Here is a 17345-nt window from a genome sequence, read left to right as displayed (position 1 = left end):
ATGACTAATCTTCTCTACCACTAGCCTTCCCATTGGAGGACATGGTAACTCCTTCCTTCCACTTGCTGTTACCAAATCATTTCGGTTTATCCTTATAGCTTCTCTTCCTCTCATGCCTCGAAACCAATCCATTAAGAAATCCTACTGACCAACCCTTCTCAGTATATTCAGAACTGACCACATGACACTACCTCTTGCGCTAACAGCAACCCAGTCTTAGGCCACCAGCACCTCTCACCTGGATTACTATGACAGGCTCCCAGCTGCTACCTTTCGTCCTCCCACAGCCAGGGTTATCCTTTACAAATGTAAGCTAAAGCATGCCACTGCTCTACTCAGAAACCTGCAATGACTCCCTAGTTCTCTCACAGTAAAAGCCAGATCCTTACAGTTACCTACAGGTCTCCAGGCCCTGGCCTGTAGGATTGCTCTGGCCTCCTCTTATGCGGCTCTGCTCCTCGTCCTTCCAAACTTGCCACCCTGGCCCCTTGTTAACCCTAGATGATACCAGGCAGCCTTGTTGCATTGACTATTCTCTCAGCCTGTAATGCTCTTTCCCCAAATTGGTAAATTCTATTACTCTTTCAGGTCTTGAACCAATAATTGAGGCTAACTCTGACCAACCTATTTAAACAGTAACTCAACACCAATCTGTTGAAATGCCAGTCCTCCTTGATTTGCTCAACATTTTTTCTTTCTTTTTTTATAGCACTTATTCCTTCTAACTTACTATAATATTTATTCATCACGTCTGTGCTTCCTCCCCTTCCCCCAGAATGTGAGCTTCGCAGGTGCAAGGATCTTTGCCTGTGTTGTTCAGTGATTTATCCTAAGTGCCTAGAACAGTGTCTGACACCATGGATGCACTCAGAAAATACTACTGAACAAATAATTCTATAGCTCGGCATGCTTGCTCTCCCTAGATTCAACGCTGTGTTCAGAAAGCGAACAAACAAACAGAACAGGGCATGTGTAAACCCACACCCAGAAAAGAAAAAGAAGTCCAACTCACAGGGTATGACACACAGCAAGACTGCTTTAGAATCATCTGCCCAAACTACCTCCCTAAGCTCTACTCATAAAATCACTGCAGCTGCTCCTATAATCTCTAAACATTTTATAAAAATCATGCCTGTGATTTCTATTTTTTTACCCTATATTTTCATTTACGCTTTTTAAATTTTTTCAAAAATAGCTCTCAAATCAATAAAGCTGAAATTTGAAAGGATAAAGGAGACAGTGTAGGCTTGCTTAGGGAGAATTTAGGTAGTCTGAAAATAAAATGGTAGAGATCAGGCAGTTGCAAAGTTTCAGTCAGTGAGGGGGAAAAGATCAAACCAGAGAAGAGCCAGGGGTGTATCATTAAAATGTTATCTGATGGGTCACAGCTATGTGAGGACAGGGTAACGTCACTGGTACTCTCATATGCAAAGACACAGATTAAGGGTGAGCTCATCAATGAGCCCCTCAACGGTTTGAATAAGGTGAATACAGCCCTGTATCATACATGCAAAAACACAGCACTTCACAGATTAAGGTTCTGAACTGGACACATTTTGGGTGAATAAAGGAATCTGCTATTTCACACATTGGTAATTAATGTGCAGAAATCATTGCCCTGGTGATCATTTCAAAATATATGTAAATATCAAATCATCACGTTGCACACCTGAAACGAATACTATGTATGTGTCCGTTATACCAAAAAAATAAGTCATTGTCCTCAAAAAGTAAGACAAGCAGAAAACGTATTCAATAGTGGATTTAGGAAGTTTGTGATGCATCAGAGGTGACTACTTCCCTGTAGTCACTCTTCTGGGTTATCACCCTGGAGGATAAGAAGGACATATTCCTCATTCTGTCAGCTACAGGATACTTGGCAACATAGACAGTTGCATGACGCCATTTTGGCAAAAAAACTATTTTGTACATTTCTCTACCTGCCAACAATTGAAATTTGCAACCCCTATTCTACATCGTCTCTTGTGTTGTTCTCCTTACCAGGAGTGCCTGGTTCGTTTACCAAAATCTTCTTCTGGAGATATTTTAACTCCTAATCTCGCCATGGGGGTAAAACAGTAAAATCTCAACACCTCATCCGCACTTCTTTGGTGGCAAACAATTTAAATTTAATGCCCAGGAAACATGCCGTTTGAAGTGAAATAGCAACATCACCATAAAATCTAGCAGTTTACGAAAGCTGGATGAACTAACTTGGGTATTATTGACAGAAATTATTGTATCATTAAAGTTACTGACATGGAAAATGAACAAGGTACTAAAATGACTCAATATACTGTCTATTACTAAGAAGGAAAGTCTTCCTGTATGGAAAACCATTATTAAAATTTATGAATACACATCTAATATCAGAATATATTATCTTAAAACATTCATCTCTCAGTTTTTGTGATTATTGCCACCACTTGCTTTAGGCAGAAATAACAGCTATTACATTATTGATGGTTCAAAAATTAGTATATTTTTATTAAAATTGTTTGCTGTTCTGTTTAAATATAAACTGTTTAGGCTATCAGGACCCATATCTGCATATATATAATAAAAATAAGCACTATGTTATGTTTTATTATAAACATATTAAAGCTTTAAAAAGATACATTCTACAGACATCATAAACTGTAACTTACCATTCATGTGAATACTACTTTATTAAGATTATATGGAAGCAAGCTTATTTCATAATGGATGATTTTTGTATATTTTTAAGATTTATTATATGTCTTTGGATGACTTCCCCAAGGATCCCCTCTTAAATGAACAAAGATTATTAGAGACTTAAGGTCTGTACTTTACTGGGGGCTGGCTGAGACTTCTAGAACTTTTATCTTCAAAATATAAAATTAATAAAATTCTTTTCAGAATAACATAGCCCTCTCATAAAAGATTTGAAAATAGGACAGAATATCACCTAAATTCACTGGGTTAAATTCAACTCAAAATTAGATGTAGTTTGTGGGCAAAACATCTCAAAATGAAATTTTTTCATGTTGGAACGAAAGGCACTTTTTAGAAGTATGTTAAGGTAGTATATGTAATGCTGTCATAATATTTCATATAAAGGTTGTATCTTTCCACCATGTGAGAGGTCAACTAAGTTTTTACAAAAAGTTTCTCCCCAGATTTGCAAAAACTGACAAAGATGAGATCTTGTAATAATATTTCAGTATGTCTGTTTTGTAAGCAGACTCAACTACATTAAATATTCTACTTCAGTAAATCCCCACACTGCCTGCCAACACATTTTAATGTTTTTTTTCCTTCAAGAGGGGCCTTTAGAGGGAACCATATACTGAGGATGAGTCATGACCAAGACAAGAAGAAGAGGGACATTTCTGCTGTGGGCATCAGAAGCAAAACTAAAAATAAACTAAGTTCCTTTTCCAGCTGTTGCTTGCAAAACCACATGCATAATGCTCACATTCACCAAGGAGGCTGAATGGGTTAATGTGACATCACATATTGTTCTGTCATATATAACCATGTCCTGATATAAACATCACTGCTAACATCACAAACAAAAGCCACAGGCACGGCAAATGGCTCCTGTCTCCTTACCCCTTACAGGGTTGTGTGTTCGGGTGTTTCACTTGTCCTACAACAAAAACATGAATTCTGAAAATCTGAACAATTCGAGGACGGATGAAAGACCGTTTACCTGTCTATGATGGCACACATATCGACGCTGACATTCGCAAAACTTCCTGGCCTCCTTTGTGCCACTTCGTATAAATTTACAAGTTGATCATCCACTTGAATGAGCTGCATGCATCCTTGGAATGAAGGCTGAAGGACAGAGTGACTTGAGTTATTCATCTGGTTCAGATAACCTGTGAGAGAGAAAAAATGGGAATGTTGAATTCTGTGTCCAGCATGCTTCACTAAAATTCCTCCGGGTGTTTTCCCTGACCACAGCCATCATATCCAACTACTGTGTTTCACTGATCCTTGCTGTTGTTGTACTCAGTGTGGAAGAATGAAGTCTTTTGAGAAAACGGTATTATTTCAGGGGAAGCTGTTAAGGGTTGAACCTAGGCAAATGTTTGTCTCTGGTCTATGTCTATGAAGCATCCTTCATATTTTCTCTTTTGACATCTTCTTTTTCACTGTGTCACATCTCTGTCCATCTGCTCACGGCTATACTTCTTCATCTGACCCTGTCTTCAGAGATCAGGATGTAAAATTTTAGACCTTTCCCAACTATCCAAGCTCCTTCCTTTTATGTCTTTAATATTTACTGTTATTTTCTTAATTCCTCAGAGGTCTGTTATTCAGATGTCAAGAAGCTAAACTTACTATTATCAAGTAAGGTGGGTTTCTTTTATAGATTAATATCTAATTCAATCCAAAGAGACATTTGCATTACAAATGATTTCCCAATTTATAAAACCCAAAGAAACATAAACAGATAAATTTAGGCATAAGGGTCAGCCACATTGCTCTGAATATTCATCTCATATAAGGTACCTAACATGGTATAGGTAGCATAAGTGATAAGAAGTGAAACTAAAAGCTTAAAAGAATGAATAACAAAACAAAAAAAGAAAGTTTCTATTAGGGTTAGCAACTACTGGTTCTATAACAGAGTAGGATATACATATACTAAGGTTGAGATCAGAAAATTTTAAAAATTTTATTGCAAAGTAACTTTAAAATAGCACCACAAATAAATTGCCTTTATGCCTCTCAATAGAAAAAGTCATAATTCATATTATGCATAGAAAATCTGTAGGCCATATGGAATAAAATTTCTTGATCACATTAAATATCTCCACAAAGTCCCCCAAATGAACTTCACCTATCAGAGCAAATTTAAACTGTAGTAATTTGTTTGCTTAAAAATCGTAAGTTATTCACACATTCTTTTCAATCTAATATTATATCTAGAGGAAAAACACAATTTATACAAAATGGGTTGGTATCAGGATGTGCCATTAATTGGATAAAAGGGAATTTTCAATAAAAACATTGTCCAAAAAATGACCATTAAGTGATTTTTAATTTTATTTTAAATATTTATTTATTTTATTTTATTTGTTTATTTATTTTCGCTGTGCCAGGTCTTAGTTGTGGCATGCAGGATCTCAGCTTGCAGCATGTGGGCTTCTTAGTTGTGGCATGCGAACTCTTAGTTGTAGCATGCATACGGGATCTAGTTTCCCCACCAGGGATCGAACTCGGGCCCCCTGCATTGGGAGCGCGGAGTCCTACCCACTGGACCACCGAGTACAGAGTCCTACCCACTGGACCACCAGGGAAGTCCCCATTAAGTGATTTTTTTTTAATATCCTATTCTGTTTGACTAGTAATAGTAGTTTAGAACAACAGAAATCTCCTTCTCCCTTTATTAATGGGTTACAATAATTAAAATCTAATAATTATCAATTGAATCCTCTTTAAGGATTAATCACAGAAGTGTATACAATCATTTTCCATCAACATAGTAATATGTAAAAATATGATTATACTTAATTTCTTGGCTTAAAAATAAATAAGGCTCTATTTCAATGTCAAACATATGGCTTGTTCATTTTCCATCAACATAGTAATATGTAAAAATATGATTATACTTAATTTCTTGGCTTAAAAATAAATAAGGCTCTATTTCAATGTCAAACATATGGCTTGTTTTTTTTTTTTTTTTCATTTGCATTGACTTAATCCTCTCAGAAAACTGCTGATCTTAGCTAAGTGGTCTATTTAGACTAGCTATATGCATACATATGATTTTCACTCTGTCTAATCAAGATAAAATTGAATGGAATTTAATGTCTAAACTTAGCAAAGAGAAAACATCCAGCTGTAACTTTATTGACTATTCTTAACAAGACAATCATATGATTCTGTTTTTTGAATACTTGGGAGTCTCTAAATATCCACACTTGCTTTGAAGTATTCCAAAATGGGTAGATCTGTTGTGAGAACAAGACCTTCTCAGAAGCAAGGCAGCTGCATAACACACAGATCACTATCAAATGGGTATAGTTAAGTTCATAAAACAAGACTTCATCAGTCACTCATAACAATGTTGTTTGGCCCTGATGAATTCTGGAGTTTGAAATTGTCAACTCCTTTCATTTTCTACATGGGATACATTCTAGGAGAAGATAATTATAGTACAAACTACTACATGTCCATTACAATGTAGCCATTGAGCCTCATGGCTCATGAAGAGGTTGTCAGTAATGACTGAAAGGAAGGTGAGGAAGCAATATTACTGGAAATGGAAGAAAACTGGATCACTGCTATGTTGCAGTGGAAAGTTTAGCAAAACTGTGATAATGAGGAAAGGAAAACACTGTACTTAATGAACTGCATAACCTAGCTAAGGACATTTCCACACAGAGTACTCTGGCGTCTTCTCTTTGTTTATAGTAAAAGGGAAAAAGAAGAGAGAAAAACTAAAGACAAACTGTTAAATATAAGGAAGCTAGGTCTTGATGGATTTGAAAATAAAATATTTTCTTAATTTCAGTCTCTCCAGATGTTGAACGCAAAAAAATTAAGAAATCACTTCATGGCAAATTTCTACTACCAGGAAAACATGATCTAAAGATGATAATGAGGTGTGGCTATAAAATCCATATTAAGACCTCAGAAATATCTTAGATGGTGCCTCCAAGAACCATTCATTCAGACAAATTAACTTCTAGCCAGCTTACTGGTATGTCTTACAGAGCCTCTGAGTTAAACAATAATGGTTCTAATAATCTTATGGACATTTTCCCCTCAGCATGTCAGCGGAAGCCCAATGTGAAAAAGAGCTTATCTTTATGAAAGTGTGGATATGGCTTTTGTTTAATGAAGTAAAGCTGAACAGCATTCATAGGAAGCCTACATATTTTTAAGAGAACTGTACTAGTAGAATGCTGACCACTCCCTTAGAGTTAGCAGTGGGTTAAAGATGTTGTCTCTGGTACTGAAATTCTGGGTGCTCTAACACCCTCCTACGCTTGAAATGGAGGACAGCATATTATTATTTATTTCTGTTATTGTTCCCTGTATGTACAAATATAATTTCAGTAAAAAATCTTAGTGTAATAGTGTCTGTGATACTTTCAGTGACTAAAGCTTAGGATTTAACCTACTTAGTAGATTAACAGCAGGACTGTTTGGAGAAAAAAATTTGCAGCTGGGATTTTGAGGATCAGAAATGAATAGATATAAAATGGATAGAGGGTTAAACTCAACTAAAATTTGCCAAGTTATTATAAAAATTAAAAACAGGAAAAAAGTAAACTTTTACTTGTTTTGGCTTAGACCTTTAAATTTATTATATCTATGAATTTGAAATAAAAAATACAATGTCTATACATGGGTTGTAGTTACTGCTGATCTGACGATATGTTGTAATACCCACAGTGAATTGTAATTGTGTCATTCTCAATTGCATCTATCAGTGAACTGGGTCATTATGTTACCTTACTGGCATGTTTGAGATTTCCATTTCAAGACTTGGCATATAAAAACTTTATCCTGATTTGAAGTCCTTTCAGCATTTAGTTATTCTTGTTGACAAAAGAAACACATGTGTTTTCAAGGTTTTAAAATTTTAACTCAGATATACATTAGTGAAAAGCATGCTGGTATTTGTCTTGACATTAAAATGCCAATCTAAGCTGTTGTAAATTATAATGTAACTTGATGGGACAAGAAAAGCAAACAACAGGCAACAGGGCTGCATATTTTACATGTCTAAAACTACATGCATACAAGATGTCTCTATTTATACTTATTTTAAAGTTGGGAAGTTCAGGAGGCTAGAAAGGCTGGTAGAATGCTGTAAAGATGCTAAAAACCATTTAGGCTTTTCCTTTCAAAATAACCTTGGAATATTGTGCAAAGTGTCTACTAATCTCTACTGTTTACCAAATCTTCCTAAAGAATTCACCCTGGTGGGGTTGGGCCCAAGCAAGCAGTGTGTTAGAGGGAGCCAGGAGTGAGCCCAGCGGTGCTTGGTGCCTGCAGTAAGGACAGCCAAGCACATGCCCATCTGGCACTGCTCGGAGACTGACTACAATACAGGTTGATTGAGCAAATAAATAAATAGATTGACGATAGTGGGAGCCAGGTTCACATTGTCAGGAAAGAAGGGTGCAAATGAAAAGAGGGAGATCTTGAGTGGATCCTATGGGTTTGGATTGGAATTTAATCTGTAAGTGTGCACTTGTGGTTTTCAGTATATAGAGATAGATATAGAAATAAATCTAGATGGAATTGTGTATATACTCAATATACAGGTGGTTCCTACCATCCACTGAAGATGGTCCAGAGAAGGATTATACCCAGAAGAAATGAGTCCCTTTACAGTTCAGATCTTAGTTTCCCTACTGAATAAAAACAGGACTCTTTGGAGAAAGGCTGATCCTAGAGCTGGGTCACAGAAAGCACAATATGAGCCTGGAACATTTTGCTGCCCAGGAAAGTAAATAAGTGCTCAAGGAACGATGGTGTCATGTCAGAATGATATAGGGGCCAGTCTTAAGAGGGCTCCTACTGCTCCTATCTGGACAATTTTAAAACAGAATAAATAATTTGAGCATCAGAAAGATATTCTGAGTATCAAAAGAAAGGAAGGAAGGAAGGGAGGGAGGGAGTGAGGGAGGGAGGAGGGAAGTAAGAGCAAAAGGAAATAATTTATAGATATATTTCATCAAATAACAGGAATCCATGAGTCCACCTGCATAAAAATGAATAAACAGGAGAATAGAAGTATCTTCCTGTGATAACTAACAAATGTAAAAAGCATGTTGGAATTAGAAAGGTACAATCTGGCAACCATCATAGTAGTAATTAATCCAGGCAAGAAATATTAACTGATGCTCAAGTGAGTGGGTGAAATTCGGATGATGAACAGTCTCAAAGTGTCTCCCTATGAATATATTCACTAATTTCAAAGGGGAAAGTAGTCATTTTACAGCAAAGAAACCTGGCAGACATCTTTGTAATCAAATGATCAAAGTTATCACCACCAGTAACGGGACCTACTGACACTGTGGGACACCTGATAAGTTGCAATGAGAAGAATGCAATGACTCCTGGTGGTACTCCTGCCCAAGACACATATCCTAGGTCCAACCATGAGAGAACATCAGACAGACTCAAACTGAGAGGATCTTCAGGAATGATAAGGTTGTGAAACCCAACAAACAGCTGAGACTCTGATCTCAATCAGCAGAGATTGGAGAGGCAGGAAAACAGGGTGTAACATGTGATCCCAGACTGGGTCTTTTACTGTAAAAGACGTTACTGGACAATTGACAAAACCTGAATGAGTTCTCTGAGTGAAAGTTATACTGGTGGCTTTTGAACTGTTGCAAACTTTTTTTTTCACATTTTAAATTGAGAATAAAAACTAATTTTAAAAAGATTATGATCCATTTGACATGAGATGGTGCTCGACGCTAAACATAATGCCATTCGAGAACCTTATTTTGGATTAAATTATTTCCCAATAAAAGGAAATTATCCTGTCTCCATTTCCCCATGTCCCACTCTATTCCACTTTAATCTGCATTCAGTACCCATGAATTGTCAATTAAATTGCTCTTCCTAATTTCAGTGATCATTTTCAGGTAACCAAAGGACATCTTTTACCCTTTAGCTAGACCTCCCGGTGGGATTTGACACTTGATCCTCATTTTATGTTCTATGTTACCAGGCGAGGGTGACTTTTGTGGCCTTAAAAGACTGAATATTCTGAATCCTGCCCACATTCCAATTTCAATTCATATCCCTCTTAGTCAGATTTTTAGATCTAGGGAGTTCCTAAACCCTAAAAATATTAGGACACATGCAAACACTCAAATCCCCTTCCAAGATTTAAAAATTAAAACAATATTAGTTAAACCATTAAGTAAGTATAAGAAAATTCTATAAAAGATTATTTTCCCTCAGTATATACTTTATGCTTCAAATAAATGTCACATTTAAAAATGGTTCTGTTATGGGCTTCCCTGGGGGCGCAGTGGTTGAGAGCCCCCCTGCCGATGCAGGGGACACGGTTCGTGCCCTGGTCCAGGAAGATCCCACATGCCGCGGAGCAACTAAGCCTGCGAGCTACAACTACTGAGCCCGTGTGCCACAACTACTGAGCCCGTGTGCCACAACTACTGAAGCCTGCGCACCTAGAGTCCGTGCTCCGCAACATGAGAAGCCACCGCAATGAGAAGCCCACGCACCTCAACGGAGACCCAATGCAGCCAGAAATGAATAAAAATAAAATAAATAAATTTATAAAAAAGCAAAACAAAACAAAAAAAACGGACTCCTGGGCTTCCCTGGTGGTGCAGTGGTTGAAGAGTCCCCCTGCCGATGCAGGGGACACGGGTTCGTGCCCCAGTCTGGGAAGATCCCACATGCCGCAGAGCGGCTGGGCCCGTGAGCCATGGCCGCTGAGCCTGCGCGTCCGGAGCCTGTGCTCCGCAATGGGAGAGGCCACAACAGTGAGAGGCCCATGTACCGCAAAAAAAAAAAAAAAAGAAAAAAAAAGTTCTGTTGTATTTTGGGGTGACTACTAGCTCCCAAATTAAATGCTTTAAGATGTCTATTCCTACCCCACTCAAAAAAATCTGAATCACTTTGATGTACAACTGAAACTGACACAACTATATTTCAGTTAAAAAAAAGTGCCTATTCTTGCTCACTATGCTTCAGCCACCCCCATTCTCTTGCCTGTGCTTTAGGAAAACCAAGACTTTTCTGCCTGGAATTTTCTTCCCACTTGCAGTTTTCATGGCTGACTTATGATTCAGGTCAGCTCAAATATCACCTTCTGAGAGGGGGCCTTCCAAGACCACTCTACTTAAAATTATTCTATCCATTTTCTCATTCCAGTTCCTCAGCTACTTATTTCTTGTCATAGAATTTGTCACAATTTATAATTATCTGGATTGGTTTATTTACTTACACGTGTGTGTGTTTCTGAATGTGCTTTTCTCCCCTTTAGTATAATAGTTTCATAACAGCAACTGTATTGTCTTATTTCTCTATTAATTAAAAAAAAACATATTTGTTGAGAAAAACACACATAGCATAAAATTTACCAATCTATTTACATTAAAACAATCCATAGGATATAAGGGAGATGTTCAAGATACAAAGTGTCTATTATAAAGTTTGGAAATAAATTATTTTTCAACAGATTGAAGCTCTCCTTTATAACATAATATAATCTCCATTTTTCGGGCTTTATTGACCCCTCTGTATTTGTTAGGTGAATGATCAAGTGAATGAATATGTTTGCATTTTTACCCTGGAATGAGGTGATATCTTGCATCTTCACTTCCTTCAGGACTCTGTTTCAGTTACCTTATCAGAGAGGCCTTCTCTGATCACGAGTTAAATAACATTCCCCCACCCCCTTGATGCTCTATCCCCCTTATCTGATTCATTTTTCATAACTCTTATCACCACATTATATATTTTCGTTTACTGTTTTTTCTCCTTTTACTGGAATGTACCCTCCATGAGACTTTGACTCCTAGATCTCTTACATAGTAGGGGCTCAAACATTGTCTACTGGATGAACAAAAAGCCACTGAAGAATTTTGAGCAAGGAAATAACTTAATCAATTTGTATTATGTTATTTTCTCTCTGGTAGAGATAGGAATAAGCTGGTAGAAGGAAAACAGGAGATAAGGATTGTTTTACAAAAGAGTCATTGGATAAATTACAAATTCTTATCTAAACTATGTCAATAAAGCTGATGTAGAGGGAATGGATGAAAAATATTTCATAGGAAGATACGACAGAACTGGCTGATCTACTGGATATGAGTACTGTACAGAGAGAGAGACGATTAGAATGACTCAGATTTCTGGGTGAGCAACTACATGGATGCTTTTGCCTCTACGAAAAAGAAGATGCAGGAAAAGCATCACGTCTTTAAGGAGTGGAATGAAAGGAGAGGAGAAAGGATGGTGGGTGGTTCTGATGAGTTCAAAGCTAGCCTTTTCAAGTCTGAAGTACCACTGGGATATCTAAGGTAAAATATTCAATCCATACATTAATATTAATATCTGGACATCAGGAGAGGGATCAGAATTTGAGGACGTTTTTCAGTCACTGTGCTATGGAGGTGGAGGAGATCATATAAAGAAATTGTACAGTGCGCTAAGCAAAGAACTTCAAGGCTGGAACTCTAGAAATAATTTACATATCAGTGGTAGAAGCAGGAAAATAAACTAGTGAATAAAACTGAGAAAGAGGTAGAAGAAAAACCAAGGAGTGATATTAAGGAAGTGAAGGAATGATTAACAATATTAAAGATCACAGAATCCAAATTACATGAAGACTTAGGGCTTGACTTGGGTTTACCATTTAGATCAATGGGAAACTGGAAAAGTGGGTGTGGATAACAAATTGCATTGTTTAAAAAGCACACAACATGTGGGAGAGCAGAAAGCACAGTGCTCCTAACATTCCATTATCAAACAGTGGTCTACTAATGAAAGGCTAACTAACATCTTTGGAGGTGATTTTTATGAGTTAATTTTAATTTTGTAAATTATTTAATATAATCTGTTGGCTTTTTCAAATTTAGGATGTCATTTATGTTTATCTACTGTTTATTTATAATAAATGAGTAGTAGATATAATATTAAGAATTTTGTCTCTATCAATTTTTTCCCCCTGGGGAAATTAATTAAATGCTCTGTTTCTTATTTCTTTATGTATAAAATAGGAAAACTTACAATAGTTTATAAAACAATATTTTATAAAACTGATGAAATGTATAAGCACAGGAGGTCGCTGTAAAGAATTAGTAAGACTATAACTACAAAGTAAGTGCCTAGAAAATGCCCAGAGTATACACCAAAGAGATCCAGAAATCAACATCATCACCATTCTATTATTTCAAATGGTTTATATTATTTCAATTGTTTTTGTATTTATCAGAGATCCAAAACTATGTTATTTTTATCCTTAAGAATGTTAAAATCTCATTAGGAAGACAGGTCTCTGAACATAATTGTACTAAAAATGTTACTGCCTATCCAAATGAGTAAGTAAAATGCAAGTAATGGAAGAGTTTGAGAAGACCAGTCTCACTCCTTGAATATTTTATCTCTTTCCTTGGCTAACAGAATATTATATTGTCCCAGGTTTTCTTTATACTTTTCTAGCAATATCTTTTCAATTTCATTTACTGATTGCTTGCTTCCTACCTGGTGTATAAATGTAGGAGTTCATCAAAGTTTGTCCTGGGCCATGTCGGTTTTCTTGGTAGTCTCTCCACAATAATAGCATTACCCAAACCCATTGCTTGAACTACCAACTATATGAGTAGGTCTCCAATGATATCTCCATCACAGGTCTTTCTTCTGAGCTGAGGACTAATGTATCCAGAGGTTCTTGGACTTCCCCATTCTAATATTTAACACATGTTCAAAACTCAAGATATATTGTTCTTGATCCCAGGTGGTATTCTGTCATTGTCCCTATACCAGCAGTCACTCAAAAAGTCAACTTCAATTTCCTCATCTAAAATATTGCACATATTAATGCACAATCACATCATGTCAGTTCCATCTTTTAAATAATCCTCAGTCTCTTCATGACCATCTGAGATCAGACTATCACACCTTCTCCACCACCCACTTCCAATCCATCTCCAGCATGAAGCCTAAGTGATCCGTATTAAAAATATTAATCTGATCATGTTACAACGTGATCAGGAGTCTTTTATTTATTTGATAAAATGAATTAATAGTATTTTTTAAAATTTTCCAAGGTTTTTCTTTCCCTCTAATGTTCTAGTTTTCCAAATGCAAAATATATTTATAGTGATATACGAAACATGGGTTCTTACATTATGAAAACAAAATTTTATTTCTTTTTAAAAACAGTATTTATCAGTTTAACTTTATTTAATTAAAATTAATTTAATATAATTTAGTGGACCACTTAGGAAGCTAGATTAATTTAAAATATGTATATATATTTTTAATTTCTTTATTGGAGTATATTGCTTTACAGTGTAAAATATGTATATTTTAGAATATTTAAAAATATATAAACATTAGTATCAATATATTGTTTAAAAACACTGTTTATCAAAACTTTATTGCCTTAGCAAGGTCAAAAATTTTCAAATAAAAGTATTTGTGAATCTCCCCTCCTATCCTCATACAATACTCATAAGATAAGTAAAGTGTATTTATACCAAAATTAGCTTAAATTTAGAAGATACTAGACATATTTCTATGAATGTCTTTTAATAATCATGAAGAAAATTACAAGAACATAGAAAGATAAAAGGAAATCAGAGAAGCAGACTACATATCTTGAAAAATTGGGATAGTTAGCAATTTGCAGATCAAATTGTACAATATGATTTTAAAAGCCATTGTTGCCCCAGGGTCACCATAAAAAGAAGAGCAGAATTACCAAACGGAATAATTTAACTCTTTTATGTCTTTTTTTAAATGTTAAGTGAATTTCGGAAAACTTAGTTGTGTATTCGTATAGAGAGAGAGTGCAAAATGCAAAATAAAAGACTTTTACATTTGATAACTTTGATTCTTTATGACCATTCTCTTTAGTGTATGTAACACATAAAACAGACAAGTACATTCATACATTCACAAAATAATATTGTCTTCTTGATCCTTCTGTATAAACTGTTTGTTGATTACTGTGGAATAATACAATATTTTGTAAAATACAATCTTAGTGGTCAGGAGTATGGGCTGCAGAACAGCAGAACTGGCTGGAATCCCAGTCCTGCATATATTAGTTACATAGTTATGCCTTGACTAGGTCACTTGGCTTTTGTTTAATGTATTTTTTAAATTAAATTGTATATATTTAGGGTGTACAACATTATGTTTTAATATATATCTAAATAGTGAAATGATTATTACTGTCAAGCTAATTAACACATCCATCTCCTCAGAGAGTTACCAATTTTTGTTGTGTGGTGATAGGACCTGAAATCTGTTCTCTTAGCAAATTTCCACAATACAATATGATTAACTATAATATGATTAACACCATGCTGTACATTAGATCTCTCTCTAGACTTACAATCCTACATAACTGTGTATTTGCATCCTTTGACCAACATCTTCCCCTTTCCCCTACCTCCCCCTGTCCGGTCTTAACTTCAGTTTCTTCAGTTGAAGAACAGGATTAATAATACCCAATTCATGTGGTTTTTGTAAACATTAAATAAAATACTGTAAGAAAAGCACCTAGCACAGTGACTGGCGCTCAGTAGGTGCTCAATAATGGTAATTATTATCATTAGGAGCCTGTTAAATGCATGGCTTTGATTAAATAACATGGTAATTTCTCACTTTTAAAAGTATTTTGATATTTGAGAGATTTGTTTTATACTGTAAAGAAAATTAGAAATTAGTTTCTCATCACTCCTATAAATAGTCCCATTTTAAAAGCCTATGTATTTTCTAATATTTTGAGGGGGAGGACTCTGCCTTTCTTTATTAGTATTTTTACATGTGAAAAAGGAAAATGTGCATGTAAACTAGAATCACAATTATCTGCATTACAATAATATCTATAATCCAAAATACTAGGAAATCAAGGCAATTTCTACCTGGCTTTGGAATGCTTCTAAATATGACTATATTTGATATTCTGCAAATTAACTTCAAATCAATACAAAGCCAAACTGTGTTGCTTTGAAACTGAATAGGCAAGAAATTTTCAACCTGTGTTGGTCTGGTGCTTAGAAGGGTGCTTGGCCCAAAATAGGAGTCCATGACCTATCCTTTTTCCGCCTCCTTCCCTTCTACTTGGTGTTACAATTATTGTTGCTGCTGATGATGTTATTACCCTTGATGTGATCTTTTGAGACTTCAATGTTCTACACTCTGTACAATGATGGCGCTTTTCTTCAGTTGTGATAATGTTTCCATGTTCATCAATGAAGTCTGATGTTAGAGTTTGAAGGTAAAATATTGGGTTGGCAAAAACGTTTGTTTGTTTTTTTCCGTAAGTTGGCTCTTGTAGCACTTAGTTTTAACTTCATTCAAAACAATTTTGTTAGATTGTATGTGACAGCTATCGTATCGGCGTGCATTTAAAAAAAGACTTATCAAAATTGGTGAATTTTTGCATAGTCATTTTAATATTGAAGATGGAAGAAAAAAGGCAAGATTTTCAGTACATTATGCTTTATTTTAAGAAAAGTAAAAGTGCAACCGAAATGCACAAAAAGTTTTGTGCAGTGTATGGAGAAGGTGCTGTGACTGATTGCACGTGTCAAAAGTGGTTTGCGAAGTTTTGTGCTGGAGATTTCTCACTGGACAATGCTCCACAATTGGGTAAACCAGATGAAGCTGACAGTGATCAAATCGAGACATTAACTAAGAACTATCAATGTTATACCACATGGGAGACAGCTGACATACTCAAAATATCCAAATCAAGCTTTGAAAATCATTTGCACCAGCTTGGTTACGTGAATCACTTTGATGTTTGGGTTCCACATAAGTTAAGTGAAAAAAACCCTCTTGACCATATTTCCACAGGCAATTCTCTACTGGAACGTAATGAAAACTTTCCGTTTTTAAAACAAATTGTGATGGGCGATGAAAAGCGGATACTGTACAATAATGTGGAACAGAAGAGATCGTGGGGCAAGTTAAATGAACCACCACCGCCACACCAAAAGCCGGTCTTCATCCAAAGAAGGTGATGTTATGTATATGTTGGGATTGGAAGGGAGTCCACTATTATGAGCTCCTTCCAGAAAATGAAACGATTAATTCCAACACGTACTGCTCCCAAGCAGACCAACTGAAAGCAGCACTCGATGAAAAGCATCCAGAATTAGTCAACAGAAAATGCATAATCTTCTATCAGGATAACACAAGACCACATGTTTCTTTGATGACAAGGCAAAACTGCTACAGCTGGGCTGGAAAGTTCTGATTCATCCACCATACTCACCAGACATTGCACCTTCGGGTTTCCATTTATTTAGGTCTTTACAAAATTCTCTTAATGGAAAAAGTTTCAATTCTCTGGAAGACTGTAAAAGGCACCTGGAACAGTTCTTTGCTCAAAAAGATAAAAAGTTTTGGGAAGATGGAATTATGAAATTACCTGAAAAATGGCAGAAGGTAGTGGAACAAAAGGGTGAATATGTTGCTCAATAAAGTTCTTGGTGAAAATAAGTCTTTTATTTTTACTTACAAACCAAAGGCAATTTTTGGCCAACCCAATACTTTTTAGAATGCTTCAAATTTCACTAACTCAGTACTCTCCAAAAATAATAATTTGCGGGCTTCCCTGGTGGTGCAGTGGCTGAGAGTCTGCCTGCTGATGCAGGGGGCACGGGTTCGTGCCCCTGTCT

At 36.0% G+C, this 17345-nt stretch overlaps 1 protein-coding gene across 1 annotated transcript in view; it reads right to left on the bottom strand.

Annotated features, from left to right (window-relative positions):
* CNTNAP2 (contactin associated protein 2) overlaps positions 1–17345 on the bottom strand; it is a 2003631-nt gene that overhangs the window by 878258 nt on the left and 1108028 nt on the right. Inside the window, exon 11 of the mRNA XM_024742848.1 lies at positions 3677–3848. Within this exon, the coding sequence (XP_024598616.1) occupies positions 3677–3848 (172 nt within the window). The remainder of the gene's footprint in view (positions 1–3676; positions 3849–17345) is intronic.

Source organism: Neophocaena asiaeorientalis, unplaced genomic scaffold (genome assembly GCF_003031525.2).
Source record: "Neophocaena asiaeorientalis asiaeorientalis breed wild unplaced genomic scaffold, Neophocaena_asiaeorientalis_V1.1 scaffold798, whole genome shotgun sequence".
In the NCBI taxonomy this organism is placed as follows: domain Eukaryota; kingdom Metazoa; phylum Chordata; class Mammalia; order Artiodactyla; family Phocoenidae; genus Neophocaena; species Neophocaena asiaeorientalis.
The sequence above is the reverse complement of the archived record's forward strand: the minus strand, read 5'-3'. Positions and strand labels throughout refer to the sequence as shown.